At 53.7% G+C, this 12977-nt stretch overlaps 1 protein-coding gene across 1 annotated transcript in view; it reads right to left on the bottom strand.

Annotated features, from left to right (window-relative positions):
* CCDC142 (coiled-coil domain containing 142) overlaps positions 1-12977 on the bottom strand; it is a 104429-nt gene that overhangs the window by 66359 nt on the left and 25093 nt on the right. Inside the window, exon 6 of the mRNA XM_069205747.1 lies at positions 10761-10925. Within this exon, the coding sequence (XP_069061848.1) occupies positions 10761-10925 (165 nt within the window). The remainder of the gene's footprint in view (positions 1-10760; positions 10926-12977) is intronic.

Here is a 12977-nt window from a genome sequence, read left to right as displayed (position 1 = left end):
TGAAGTTGATGACCAATCATCCACTTATAAAACTACAAGTGATTTTTGTCTTCTCAGTTGTCATCCCCACCATCTACTTAGAGAATTCCTCTAGTGCAGACTTCAGTTCTGACAGGAGAACCCTGCACTGGTGATGCAGGTGTTTAAACTGGATCAAAGGAAATTTATGGTATGACAACTAGGAGTATGGTAAATACCTCACACATTCCATCTAATATCCTGACCGTGCAGCTTTCCAACTGCTTATTTGCCATTTTCAGGAGTAAATACCTGTTACAGACCCATTTCCTAACCAATAAAATATACAGGACTATCTGCCATTTGTCCTTTGTATTTTCAACACTGCTGCTCTGTTCTGCAATAGGGAACCTGTCTCCGGAATCTGCTAGTTCAAATGGACCTGCTTGAAATAGTCACTAAACAGTGGGAGGTGAGCTCCAGAACGTGAGGGTGTAACCCCTCATGCAGCCGGCCCCCACAATGTGCAGACCTTCGACGGGGGCGGGCGGGGTGGTGAACGGGGGGAGGGCTGGGGTGGTGAGTGGGAGGGGGGTCTGGGGTGGTGAGTGGGGGGGGGGGGTCTGGGATGGTGAGTGGGGGGGGGGGGGTCTGGGATGGTGAGTGGGGGGGGGTCTGGGGTGGTGAGGTGAAAGGGTGTATGGGGTGGTGAGTGGGAGGGGGGGGCTGGGGTGGTGAACGGTGGGAGGTGAGCTCCAGAACGTGAGGGTGTAACCACTGCATGCCGCCGGCCCCCACAATGTGCAGACTCCCCTGGTCATGCTGCCGGAAGACGTGAGGGGGTACCTTTGACGGGAGTGGACAGGGTGGTGAGTGGGAGGGGGGTCTGGGGTGGTGAGTAGTAGGGGTTGAGTGGGAGGGGGGTCTGGGGTGGTGAGTAGTAGGGGTTGAGTGGGAGGGGGGTCTGGGGTGGTGAGTAGTAGGGGTTGAGTGGGAGGGGGGTCTGGGGTGGTGAGTAGTAGGGGTTGAGTGGGAGGGGGGTCTGGGGTGGTGAGTAGTAGGGGTTGAGTGGGAGGGGGGTCTGGGGTGGTGAGTAGTAGGGGTTGAGTGGGAGGGGGGTCTGGGGTGGTGAGTAGTAGGGGTTGAGTGGGAGGGGGGTCTGGGGTGGTGAGTAGTAGGGGTTGAGTGGGAGGGGGGTCTGGGGTGGTGAGTAGTAGGGGTTGAGTGGGAGGGGGTCTGGGGTGGTGAGTGGGAAGAGGGGGTCTGGGGTGGTGAGTGGGAGGAGGGGAGTCTGGGGTGGTGAGTGGGAGGAGGGGGTCTGGGGTGGTGAGTGGGAGGAGGGGAGTCTGGGGTGGTGAGTGGGAGGAGGGGAGTCTGGGGTGGTGAATGGGAGGAGGGGAGTCTGGGGTGGTGAATGGGAGGGGAGTCTGGGGTGGAGAATGGGAGGGGAGTCTGGGGTGGAGAATGGGAGGGGAGTCTGGGGTGGAGAATGGGAGGGGAGTCTGGGGTGGAGAATGGGAGGGGAGTCTGGGGTGGAGAATGGGAGGGGAGTCTGGGGTGGAGAATGGGAGGGGAGTCTGGGGTGGAGAATGGGAGGGGAGTCTGGGGTGGAGAATGGGAGGGGAGTCTGGGGTGGAGAATGGGAGGGGAGTCTGGGGTGGAGAATGGGAGGGGAGTCTGGGGTGGAGAATGGGAGGGGAGTCTGGGGTGGAGAATGGGAGGGGAGTCTGGGGTGGAGAATGGGAGGGGAGTCTGGGGTGGAGAATGGGAGGGGAGTCTGGGGTGGTGAATGGGAGGGGAGTCTGGGGTGGTGAATGGGAGGGGAGTCTGGGGTGGTGAATGGGAGGGGAGTCTGGGGTGGTGAATGGGAGGGGAGTCTGGGGTGGTGAATGGGAGGGGAGTCTGGGGTGGTGAATGGGAGGGGAGTCTGGGGTGGAGAATGGGAGGGGAGTCTGGGGTGGAGAATGGGAGGGGAGTCTGGGGTGGAGAATGGGAGGGGAGTCTGGGGTGGAGAATGGGAGGGGAGTCTGGGGTGGAGAATGGGAGGGGAGTCTGGGGTGGAGAATGGGAGGGGAGTCTGGGGTGGAGAATGGGAGGGGAGTCTGGGGTGGAGAATGGGAGGGGAGTCTGGGGTGGAGAATGGGAGGGGAGTCTGGGGTGGAGAATGGGAGGGGAGTCTGGGGTGGAGAATGGGAGGGGAGTCTGGGGTGGAGAATGGGAGGGGAGTCTGGGGTGGAGAATGGGAGGGGAGTCTGGGGTGGAGAATGGGAGGGGAGTCTGGGGTGGAGAATGGGAGGGGAGTCTGGGGTGGAGAATGGGAGGGGAGTCTGGGGTGGAGAATGGGAGGGGAGTCTGGGGTGGAGAATGGGAGGGGAGTCTGGGGTGGAGAATGGGAGGGGAGTCTGGGGTGGAGAATGGGAGGGGAGTCTGGGGTGGAGAATGGGAGGGGAGTCTGGGGTGGAGAATGGGAGGGGAGTCTGGGGTGGAGAATGGGAGGGGAGTCTGGGGTGGAGAATGGGAGGGGAGTCTGGGGTGGAGAATGGGAGGGGAGTCTGGGGTGGAGAATGGGAGGGGAGTCTGGGGTGGAGAATGGGAGGGGAGTCTGGGGTGGAGAATGGGAGGGGAGTCTGGGGTGGAGAATGGGAGGGGAGTCTGGGGTGGAGAATGGGAGGGGAGTCTGGGGTGGAGAATGGGAGGGGAGTCTGGGGTGGAGAATGGGAGGGGAGTCTGGGGTGGAGAATGGGAGGGGAGTCTGGGGTGGAGAATGGGAGGGGAGTCTGGGGTGGAGAATGGGAGGGGAGTCTGGGGTGGAGAATGGGAGGGGAGTCTGGGGTGGAGAATGGGAGGGGAGTCTGGGGTGGAGAATGGGAGGGGAGTCTGGGGTGGAGAATGGGAGGGGAGTCTGGGGTGGAGAATGGGAGGGGAGTCTGGGGTGGAGAATGGGAGGGGAGTCTGGGGTGGAGAATGGGAGGGGAGTCTGGGGTGGAGAATGGGAGGGGAGTCTGGGGTGGAGAATGGGAGGGGAGTCTGGGGTGGAGAATGGGAGGGGAGTCTGGGGTGGAGAATGGGAGGGGAGTCTGGGGTGGAGAATGGGAGGGGAGTCTGGGGTGGAGAATGGGAGGGGAGTCTGGGGTGGAGAATGGGAGGGGAGTCTGGGGTGGAGAATGGGAGGGGAGTCTGGGGTGGAGAATGGGAGGGGAGTCTGGGGTGGAGAATGGGAGGGGAGTCTGGGGTGGAGAATGGGAGGGGAGTCTGGGGTGGAGAATGGGAGGGGAGTCTGGGGTGGAGAATGGGAGGGGAGTCTGGGGTGGAGAATGGGAGGGGAGTCTGGGGTGGAGAATGGGAGGGGAGTCTGGGGTGGAGAATGGGAGGGGAGTCTGGGGTGGAGAATGGGAGGGGAGTCTGGGGTGGAGAATGGGAGGGGAGTCTGGGGTGGAGAATGGGAGGGGAGTCTGGGGTGGAGAATGGGAGGGGAGTCTGGGGTGGAGAATGGGAGGGGAGTCTGGGGTGGAGAATGGGAGGGGAGTCTGGGGTGGAGAATGGGAGGGGAGTCTGGGGTGGAGAATGGGAGGGGAGTCTGGGGTGGAGAATGGGAGGGGAGTCTGGGGTGGAGAATGGGAGGGGAGTCTGGGGTGGAGAATGGGAGGGGAGTCTGGGGTGGAGAATGGGAGGGGAGTCTGGGGTGGAGAATGGGAGGGGAGTCTGGGGTGGAGAATGGGAGGGGAGTCTGGGGTGGAGAATGGGAGGGGAGTCTGGGGTGGAGAATGGGAGGGGAGTCTGGGGTGGAGAATGGGAGGGGAGTCTGGGGTGGAGAATGGGAGGGGAGTCTGGGGTGGAGAATGGGAGGGGAGTCTGGGGTGGAGAATGGGAGGGGAGTCTGGGGTGGAGAATGGGAGGGGAGTCTGGGGTGGAGAATGGGAGGGGAGTCTGGGGTGGAGAATGGGAGGGGAGTCTGGGGTGGAGAATGGGAGGGGAGTCTGGGGTGGAGAATGGGAGGGGAGTCTGGGGTGGAGAATGGGAGGGGAGTCTGGGGTGGAGAATGGGAGGGGAGTCTGGGGTGGAGAATGGGAGGGGAGTCTGGGGTGGAGAATGGGAGGGGAGTCTGGGGTGGAGAATGGGAGGGGAGTCTGGGGTGGAGAATGGGAGGGGAGTCTGGGGTGGAGAATGGGAGGGGAGTCTGGGGTGGTGAATGGGAGGGGAGTCTGGGGTGGTGAATGGGAGGGGAGTCTGGGGTGGTGAATGGGAGGGGAGTCTGGGGTGGTGAATGGGAGGGGAGTCTGGGGTGGTGAATGGGAGGGGAGTCTGGGGTGGTGAATGGGAGGGGAGTCTGGGGTGGTGAATGGGAGGGGAGTCTGGGGTGGTGAATGGGAGGGGAGTCTGGGGTGGTGAATGGGAGGGGAGTCTGGGGTGGTGAATGGGAGGGGAGTCTGGGGTGGTGAATGGGAGGGGAGTCTGGGGTGGTGAATGGGAGGGGAGTCTGGGGTGGTGAATGGGAGGGGAGTCTGGGGTGGTGAATGGGAGGGGAGTCTGGGGTGGTGAATGGGAGGGGAGTCTGGGGTGGTGAATGGGAGGGGAGTCTGGGGTGGTGAATGGGAGGGGAGTCTGGGGTGGTGAATGGGAGGGGAGTCTGGGGTGGTGAATGGGAGGGGAGTCTGGGGTGGTGAATGGGAGGGGAGTCTGGGGTGGTGAATGGGAGGGGAGTCTGGGGTGGTGAATGGGAGGGGAGTCTGGGGTGGTGAATGGGAGGGGAGTCTGGGGTGGTGAATGGGAGGGGAGTCTGGGGTGGTGAATGGGAGGGGAGTCTGGGGTGGTGAATGGGAGGGGAGTCTGGGGTGGTGAATGGGAGGGGAGTCTGGGGTGGTGAATGGGAGGGGAGTCTGGGGTGGTGAATGGGAGGGGAGTCTGGGGTGGTGAATGGGAGGGGAGTCTGGGGTGGTGAATGGGAGGGGAGTCTGGGGTGGTGAATGGGAGGGGAGTCTGGGGTGGTGAATGGGAGGGGAGTCTGGGGTGGTGAATGGGAGGGGAGTCTGGGGTGGTGAATGGGAGGGGAGTCTGGGGTGGTGAATGGGAGGGGAGTCTGGGGTGGTGAATGGGAGGGGAGTCTGGGGTGGTGAATGGGAGGGGAGTCTGGGGTGGTGAATGGGAGGGGGGTCTGGGTGGTGAATGGGAGGGGGGTCTGGGATGGTGAATGGGAGGGGGGTCTGGGATGGTGAATGGAAGGGGGTGAATGGGAGGAAGGGTTGGGGTGGTGAGGGGGGCTGGGGTGGTGAGCGGTGGGAGGTGAGCTCCAGAACGTGAGGGTGTAACCACTGCATGCAGTCCCCACAATGTGCAGACTCCCCTGGTCATGCTACCGGAAGACATGAGAGGGTACCGTCGCCGGGGGCGGCCGGGCGGGGTGGTGAATGGTAGGAGGGGTGAATGGGAGGGAGGGTTGAGGTGGACAGTGTTGTGGGGCGGGGCAGGGAGATGAACGGGGGGTGAGATGCTGAACAGGAGGGTGGGTGAGGGTGTTGAATGCAGGGCAGGTGAGGGTGTTTAACGGGGGTTGTAGGAGAAGGTGAGGGTGCTGAATGGGAGTTGTGGGTGCTGAATGGGGGGCAGGGGTGGTTGGGAGGAGATAGCAGCAACACGGAGAAGGGGTATGTGGGAGGAGATAGCAGCAACACGGAGAAGGGGTATGTGGGAAGACATAGCAGCAACACGGAGAAGGGGTATGTGGGAGGGGATAGCAGCAACACGGAGAAGGGGTATGTGGGAGGAGATAGCAGCAACACGGAGAAGGGGAATGTGGGAGGAGATAGCAGCAACACGGAGAAGGGGTATGTGGGAGGAGATAGCAGCAACACGGAGAAGGGGAATGTGGGAGGAGATAGCAGCAACACGGAGAAGGGGTATGTGGGAGTGGAAAGAACCCATGCACAGAACACAAGCGAGAGCGCAAGCATAAAATGCGCTACCGCAGGCAGGGCATTAAAAGTTTTTAAAAAGTACCTCAATCTCAGCACAAGCAGCGGACAGGCACTAAGAGGAATCAGTCTGTACGTGGTCCATGTGCCAGAGAAGAAACAGGAATTGACGCCTTGCCTGCGCTGACCAATTAGGCGGCAGCAAATAAGAGTGACACTGAAGCCAACTAATGGTAAGCAATAGGTGGACTCAAAGCCCTTTATTGTAAAAAATAAGGCGCAAGAGCGAATGCGCTAATGCAAGCTCACGCAGGCTCAGTCTAAAAAGGAATAGAGTCACTATCTCCATGAAGAGAGACATTTATCAGCACGGAGTGTCTTTTGATTTTGTTACTAGTTTAAAGTGCTGTAGTAATTATTCAAGAGAATGCAAATAATTGATCAAGACGGTAACTTACTAAGACATTATCTGCAAAATAAATGAGATGAAGAGCTGGAGTTAGCCAGTGCCCAAGATGGGCAGCGTTATTGGAAGGTCCTGCTGATGGCACGCTCTGTCAACTGATCAACTAGAATCACACACAACAGAACCCAGGGAGCCCCAGAAGCAAACTGAGAAGGCACCAGAGAGGCAGTGAGACCACTGAGGCACCCCAGCTCAAAAAACAGAGAAAGCCCTGATCTCCCCTAACACTGTGATCTGCATGTTCCCCATCCGCAGTGACCAGCTGCACTGAAGTGATGGTCCAGCTCTGCTCCCACTCTTGAGCGCGGGGAAGAGTGGGCAGAGCTAAAGACTGTTGTTGCTGGCAGGCCAGAGGAACCCGAGTAAAGCAGAGACTCCAACTGTGAGACAATGCTAGGAGAGAAATATGAGGAGCTGCGGTGAGAAGAGCAGATAGCCCTTCGGAGACTGCCCTGTCTGTGCCTAAACTCCCTGCTATGCTGTGGCGCCTGGGGGAAGGACTAAGGGTGTCTGTGGGTTGAAGGACCCACGCTAGCTTCGGTAAGTACACCCTGCGCCTCACCCTCTGGTTCATAAGCAGATAGTACCTTATTGCTTTTACAGACCGCTTCACAGAAATATGAGAAACGCAGGAGGAGAAAGGAAAACAGCTTCTCACTGGACACTTCCTTACATGGGACAGGGCAGAAGCGCAGTGTAGATGACCGGCTCAAAGACACCGAGCTGACCAGGGGCGAGCAGGCCCTTCTGTATGCCTTCCATACTGATCTGGACAAAAAGCAGGACTGGGGTAGCAGTGCTCTACTGAGGAGAAGCCGGAAAGCCTAAGCACTAGAATGCGACAGGTGGGACACATTTCTGCATTAATATCTGCCATCATGTTCAGCTAGAGGGTCAGAGTCAAAATACCAAAGCTGCAATAGGAGATCTGGCAGAACTCAAGACATTCAGTCAGGCGCTTGATCAAGCTGGGGCAATGCTGGGAGGCTGCAGATAATAATAGGGAACGATGCCCAAGCCAGAGTGTTGACTCCCTAATTTGCTTATAGTTCGCTATGCGCAGATACAGTGCAGGTTTTGAAATCTTTGATGCAATCTGAGGAGGATGGACGTCAGTGGTCAGTACACAAGACCTAAACAATGCCCTTGAGGGTGAAGGATGGGGACACTGCTGTAGGGAGAACAGTGATGGTGACACTGGTTCTGCAAACAGCAGAGAGTTTTGAGAGGAGGAGTACGGGGAAGCTGGTGGCGCTCCAAAAGAGCCAACTTCTACTATTTACAAATCTATGCACCAACACATTGGCTGCACTGATAGCGAATGGAAAGGAGGTAACAACTAAAGCCTTTGAGGCATCAGTACGTTTTTCTGTATGAAGGAAAGGACCACTTTTCCCATAACCAGCCGTCTCCCACCCCTCCCACAAGGTTTAGGACTGATGCTGCTGGTCTGTCGACTCTGTAGTGCACTGGGCCTAACTGTGCAGGTGCTCTGACCCCTCAAGGTTGTGTACAATTGACTGACAGCCGAACAGTTAACTTAACTTTTAAGTCCGTAGTATGCAGTACCAGTGGTACCCAAGGCTTGTAAGTTAAAATGTCAGTAATGGGCTGAAGCACTTCATTGTGCCACCACTATAGTGAGAAGGGGAAAACATGGCTCTGGGTTTGCCATCGCAGCGTAGTTGGGCAGCTCTGACCTCCCAACAACCCTTTTGCCAAGTCCAAACCCCACTTTTTAATATTAATAATTAACCCCAAAAGAAGGCATTGGTAGCCCCAAGTTGGGGTGCTAAATATTAAAACGGAGGGCATGTTGGTCATGTGCTCGACATGCCCTGACGGTGAAAACTCAAACTGCAGCTTTGACTGCAGCGAGGCCGTAGCCCGATCGGCTAACATGGAGTTCCATCAGCCATCGTGCTAAGTGACAACTTCCATTTGGGACCAGCAAAAATAGGACTCCAAGGTATCAAGTAACAGTTACATTGAACTCAACTTACTGACGAGATTGGATTAAGGTAACTTAACTGAAACGTGGGTTTAGAGAGTCACCCCTTTGTTGCCCAAACCTCTGGTACTCTTTCCGGTCTATCTGCGACAGTTGTCACTTGAGACAACATGCTGCCCCCTCAGCTAGGAAGTGTGAATTGGACCCAGGAGCAGGGAACAAAAGGGAACTGCTGGTGGGAGGAGGTGTGACCTCCTCCAGCATGAGGACTACCAGGTGGTGGCCACAGATGACCAGCTTCAAAGAGGCCACCACCTCAGTAAAGTAAATTGTGATCACACTTTCCCCTGCCCGCTCTTGTGTGTAGGCAGACAGGCTGGCATCTCCTCCAGAGAGGGAAAACCTGTCGCAAAACCAGTTTTCTAGGAGGAATGGGGGATTATTCTGGGTATAATCAAGGTGAATTACAAAGTTTGTCACAAAGGAAGAAGGCTTACGCCCCCAGGGAGCGGTGTAAAGTGGGAAGGGTTGCCTCCTGGGAACTACTGTCTCATTAACTAGTGAGACCTCATCTCCCACAAACGTGAATATGGCATAAAAGGTGCACCCCAGACACACAGCCCTCGAATTACTACTGGACTGGAAAGAAGACGGAAGCCCTGCTGCTCCCTGCACCCAGGGCGGCTGCACCAAAGTCTGGACAGCACCTGCTGCACTCGAGGGACCTGCAGAGAGGACTATGTAAGAAGGCTATTTCTGCAGCGCCCACTAGTGGAAAAGAGCTCCACGTAGTCCAGGACTGAAGGAGCCACTCCAAGGGGTAGGCGGCTAACCTCCTGTTAAGCTTGCAGACCACCAAAAGCGAAGGAAACTTGCACTCCCCAAGAATCCAGCTGCCCAGGACCGCCTAACCGAAGCTGGGCGATGAAGTGCCTATTCGGAAACTGAGTCCTGACCTGCCCAAGGTACCCCTAACACTGGGGGGCCTGTAACCATAATTTGAGTGGACCCTAGTCCCCAGAAAGAAAAGATTTGCTTTCCTGTAAGCAACCGCTGAAACTGATGTAACTGGGAGACTAGTTGGCCAGTGGTGACTGAACCGGCAGTGCTGAAAAGTAGAGTCCTGAGGCAAGGCACGACCTCTGACAGTCACAAATGCCAGTTTAGACCCAGGAACACTCATCACATCTCTTCAGCATCCTCAGCATCAGGACCACTTCTTGGATGGGCCACGGTAAAGGAGAAAAGTGCACTGAGGACTGTAGGACTGCTGGACCAGATAGGTACCTGTCTCCCTGGACCACAGTGGTCCCTGTGACTGGCACCCAACCCACTGTCCCCCATCCAAGAAACAAGAAGTAACTGTACGAGCCAGGTGGCTAAAAACTGTTAAAACTGCTTCTAACGATTTGCTGCATTTCCCAAGAGTGAAGGGGGTCGGGGTGAAGAGCAAGAGTGAACAAGAGTAAACAACAGTGATTTGCTTACCTTTAAAAATTCATATCTCCAGTTTCCCTCAATAGATTTTTGCCATTTGGCGTCTAATTTCAGATAAAAATACAATCTATAATTATTATAATTATGTTGTGTTTCTTGCGTATCAACTGTTTTGGTTCTTCTAAATGCTTTAAATGTGAATATTTGATTAAGCCGGACTGCCTTGTGCAACAGCTACCCAGAACTGAGCTAGGGATTTTATTGAAGAAAGCTAACTGGACCTGTGGCATCATTACATGGAGAGGTCTCACAACCATACCACGGAATTATCCACTTTCCTACACCGTACAACTGAGAGTGACTCGTAAAGCCGTTTTGGGGGAGGGGGTGAAAAGATGGGTTTAGAGGCTGGTGGCCTGTATGTGCCTATATATTAGTGCAGTTTCCTCTAGGGTTGGGCGGGAGACAGATACAAGCCCTCATTAGCGAGACAATAACTTGTTTAGAGATGCGGTGGGGGCTTTTTGTCTTTGATCTATGCATTTGTTTTCATTGCTCCATAACTTGTCACTCTGCTATCTTCACTGCTCCAACTATCAGCTCCCTCAAAACTGTGGTGTTTCAGGAGAGGGATTACTGGTGCTATCTTACAGTTAAAAATGTAGTCACGCCCCTTAGTAAGGCCAGAACTTGAATCTACAAGGCTATGCTGTCTATCTGAAGATATTCAGTAATTTACATTATATGGGTTTTGATAGGTATCAATAAAAATTATTGGACATTTAGAAAGGGCCTAGAAATATATGAGACATGCCAATACTGAAAAATTATTTGATGTACAAAAAATTCCATATACAGCAGAAGCAAAGCTCTTAATGTCAACAAAATATGTCATAATGCGAGCACACAATTTTAGAGGACTTGCGTGGTATATTGGTTGGGTAAGAGTTTTTACCCTAGTGTCAGATTTCCCTCTGAAGACACAGTTTAAGAACAATCTCACCCACCCCTGCTGCTCCCCTTACAGGCTGCTACTCACCAGAGCACTGCATCTTTCTCGTGTGTAGACTTTCTAAGACAAAGCCAAGAGCTGGGAAGAGGTCCAGCAGGAGTCCGGCTGTCCTGCTTCGCACCAGCTCGTCGCCTCTGCTTGAGTCAGGAACGCATTTATCATTTAATCCAGACCCGAGTGCTCTGCAGAACCCTGGAAGAAAATGAGACGACAACTCAAAACAAGTACAGCTCGCAAGGTATATGCTGTCAGAAGCACAAATAACAGACCTAAAATTCCTATCAGCACTACTTCTGATAAAAACGGTACCCCACTTGTGTAGCTGAGTCTTGCGCCTATAACAGAAGTATGAAAACTGGACCGTAAGAAGTCAACTTGGTCTTTGCATGGTCTGTGGTTTGGTCCATTCCTGTGGCGGGGATGCACCCAGGTCACATTAACCTGGACTCTCATGGGTGTCTAATTGTTAGAAATGTCTGCATTTGGTAGGTTTCAGTGGGCGGCGGCTGAGCTCGGGCCCAAATTTCGCATCTACGAACGTCACCAAAAAGGGTATTTTTTCACGCGTAAAAATGTATGTCTCCAACTCGCGTTTTAAGAGCCTTATCTGTCCCCCATGCTAGGGTCTGCCACACAGTGGGGCATCGTTTTTATTGAGAGAAATGTGGGAAAGATGACTGGTAGGAATTTTGTGGATCCCCACAAATTCAGGAACTTTCTCTCACAGAAATATGAAGAACGAGTGTGATTGTATCCTTGCACATCCCATCACCACGGACGTCTAATTTTCAGAAATGTCTGGGTTTGTTGGGTTTCTCTGGGAGATGGCCAAGCAAAACTTCTGCAGCCACCCACATCACCAAAACGGGTTGTTCCATGCCCAAACCCTGAAGTCTGTCCATCACGTTTTAGAGTCTTTCCTGTCACAGGCGCTAGGCCCAGCCACACAAGTGGGGTATCATTTTTATGGGAATGCTGGGTGGTAGAAATGTTTCAAATCCCAGCAGATTCTGGAAATTTTCCTCACTGAACAGATATTCAGTGTATTCTAGGTAAGAAAAGGTTGTGGCATCCGTCCAAGTCACCGCAATCGTGACTTTGATGGGTGTATAGTTTGCAGAAATGTGAGAGTTTGGTAGGTTTCCCTGGTGGCGGCAAAGCCTGGGCCCAAACTCCACAGCTACCCAGACTGTTAAAATTGGTCATTTTACAAGGCAAACATCTGATGTCTCCATGTTGCAGGCGCTAGGCCCACCCACACTTTGTGTACTGTTTTTACACAAAGAAGTGTAGGAACACAGAATAGTAGAACATCTGTTATTGGATTTCCCTCCATTTTGGCTTCCAAATGTAAGTCAGCGTGCAAGAAAGAACACTTTTTTGCTAAAATGCCTTGTGAATCACGATGGTGTGGGTGACCCCAAATTCAGAGGTGTACAAATACCCACTATTCCTAAGCCCGTGTATCTTGTGCACATTTCAAAAATATGCAGGTTTCCTTCACACCAATCTTTCATTCATAGGTTTTTACTATAGGAATTGCTGCATTGTAGGTACAATGAAACATCATTATGAGCTGTAGCTGAGCTGTGGCTCCGACTGTCGCGTGCTCTTAGACAATCGAATCCTTCTGCGACCAGAAGGGTCTGATAGCCGTAACTCTAGATCAGCAAGCGAAGCACAAAATTAAAAGATCACCAATTCCTATTGTGTCCTACTTATTTTCATTATTTTTATGTCAACAATAACTTTCTTCAGGAAAACCATGAGGAATCAACACAAACGACCCCTTGTTGAACTTGAAATTGTAACTAGTTTTCAGAAATAAATAGTTTTCAGGGTTCACATGTTTTTCACATCTGTTTGCACCACATACCGCTGGTAGGTTTTTACCAGACAAATAGAAAAATGGACTACCAGTTAGAAAAATGCAATAGTTGGCCAAAAATTGGTCTTCTTTTACAATTCAGTCTGTTCCTGAAAAATGGGAAGATGGTGATCTTCACACAAAAGCAGTTTCCCCAGGATGAGTTCAAGAGAGAAAAGACCCAGACTATCAGTTCTCAGAGAGTTCCCAGCAGGACTGTCCCTGTGCACAAGGTCTTGTCTCACTAGATGCTCTGTAGAGGGACAAACACCTGGAAACCTTCTGAAAGTGATTCCTTGCCAACAACAATAGGCAAAACCGGAATAAAAACGTCTGTGCTCCCCTTTGGATGTGAGGTAAGGGGAGGGTTGTGCACC

Source organism: Pleurodeles waltl, chromosome 1_1 (assembly GCF_031143425.1).
Source record: "Pleurodeles waltl isolate 20211129_DDA chromosome 1_1, aPleWal1.hap1.20221129, whole genome shotgun sequence".
Taxonomy (NCBI): Eukaryota; Metazoa; Chordata; class Amphibia; order Caudata; family Salamandridae; genus Pleurodeles; species Pleurodeles waltl.
This window is presented reverse-complemented; position numbering and strand designations above follow the sequence as displayed.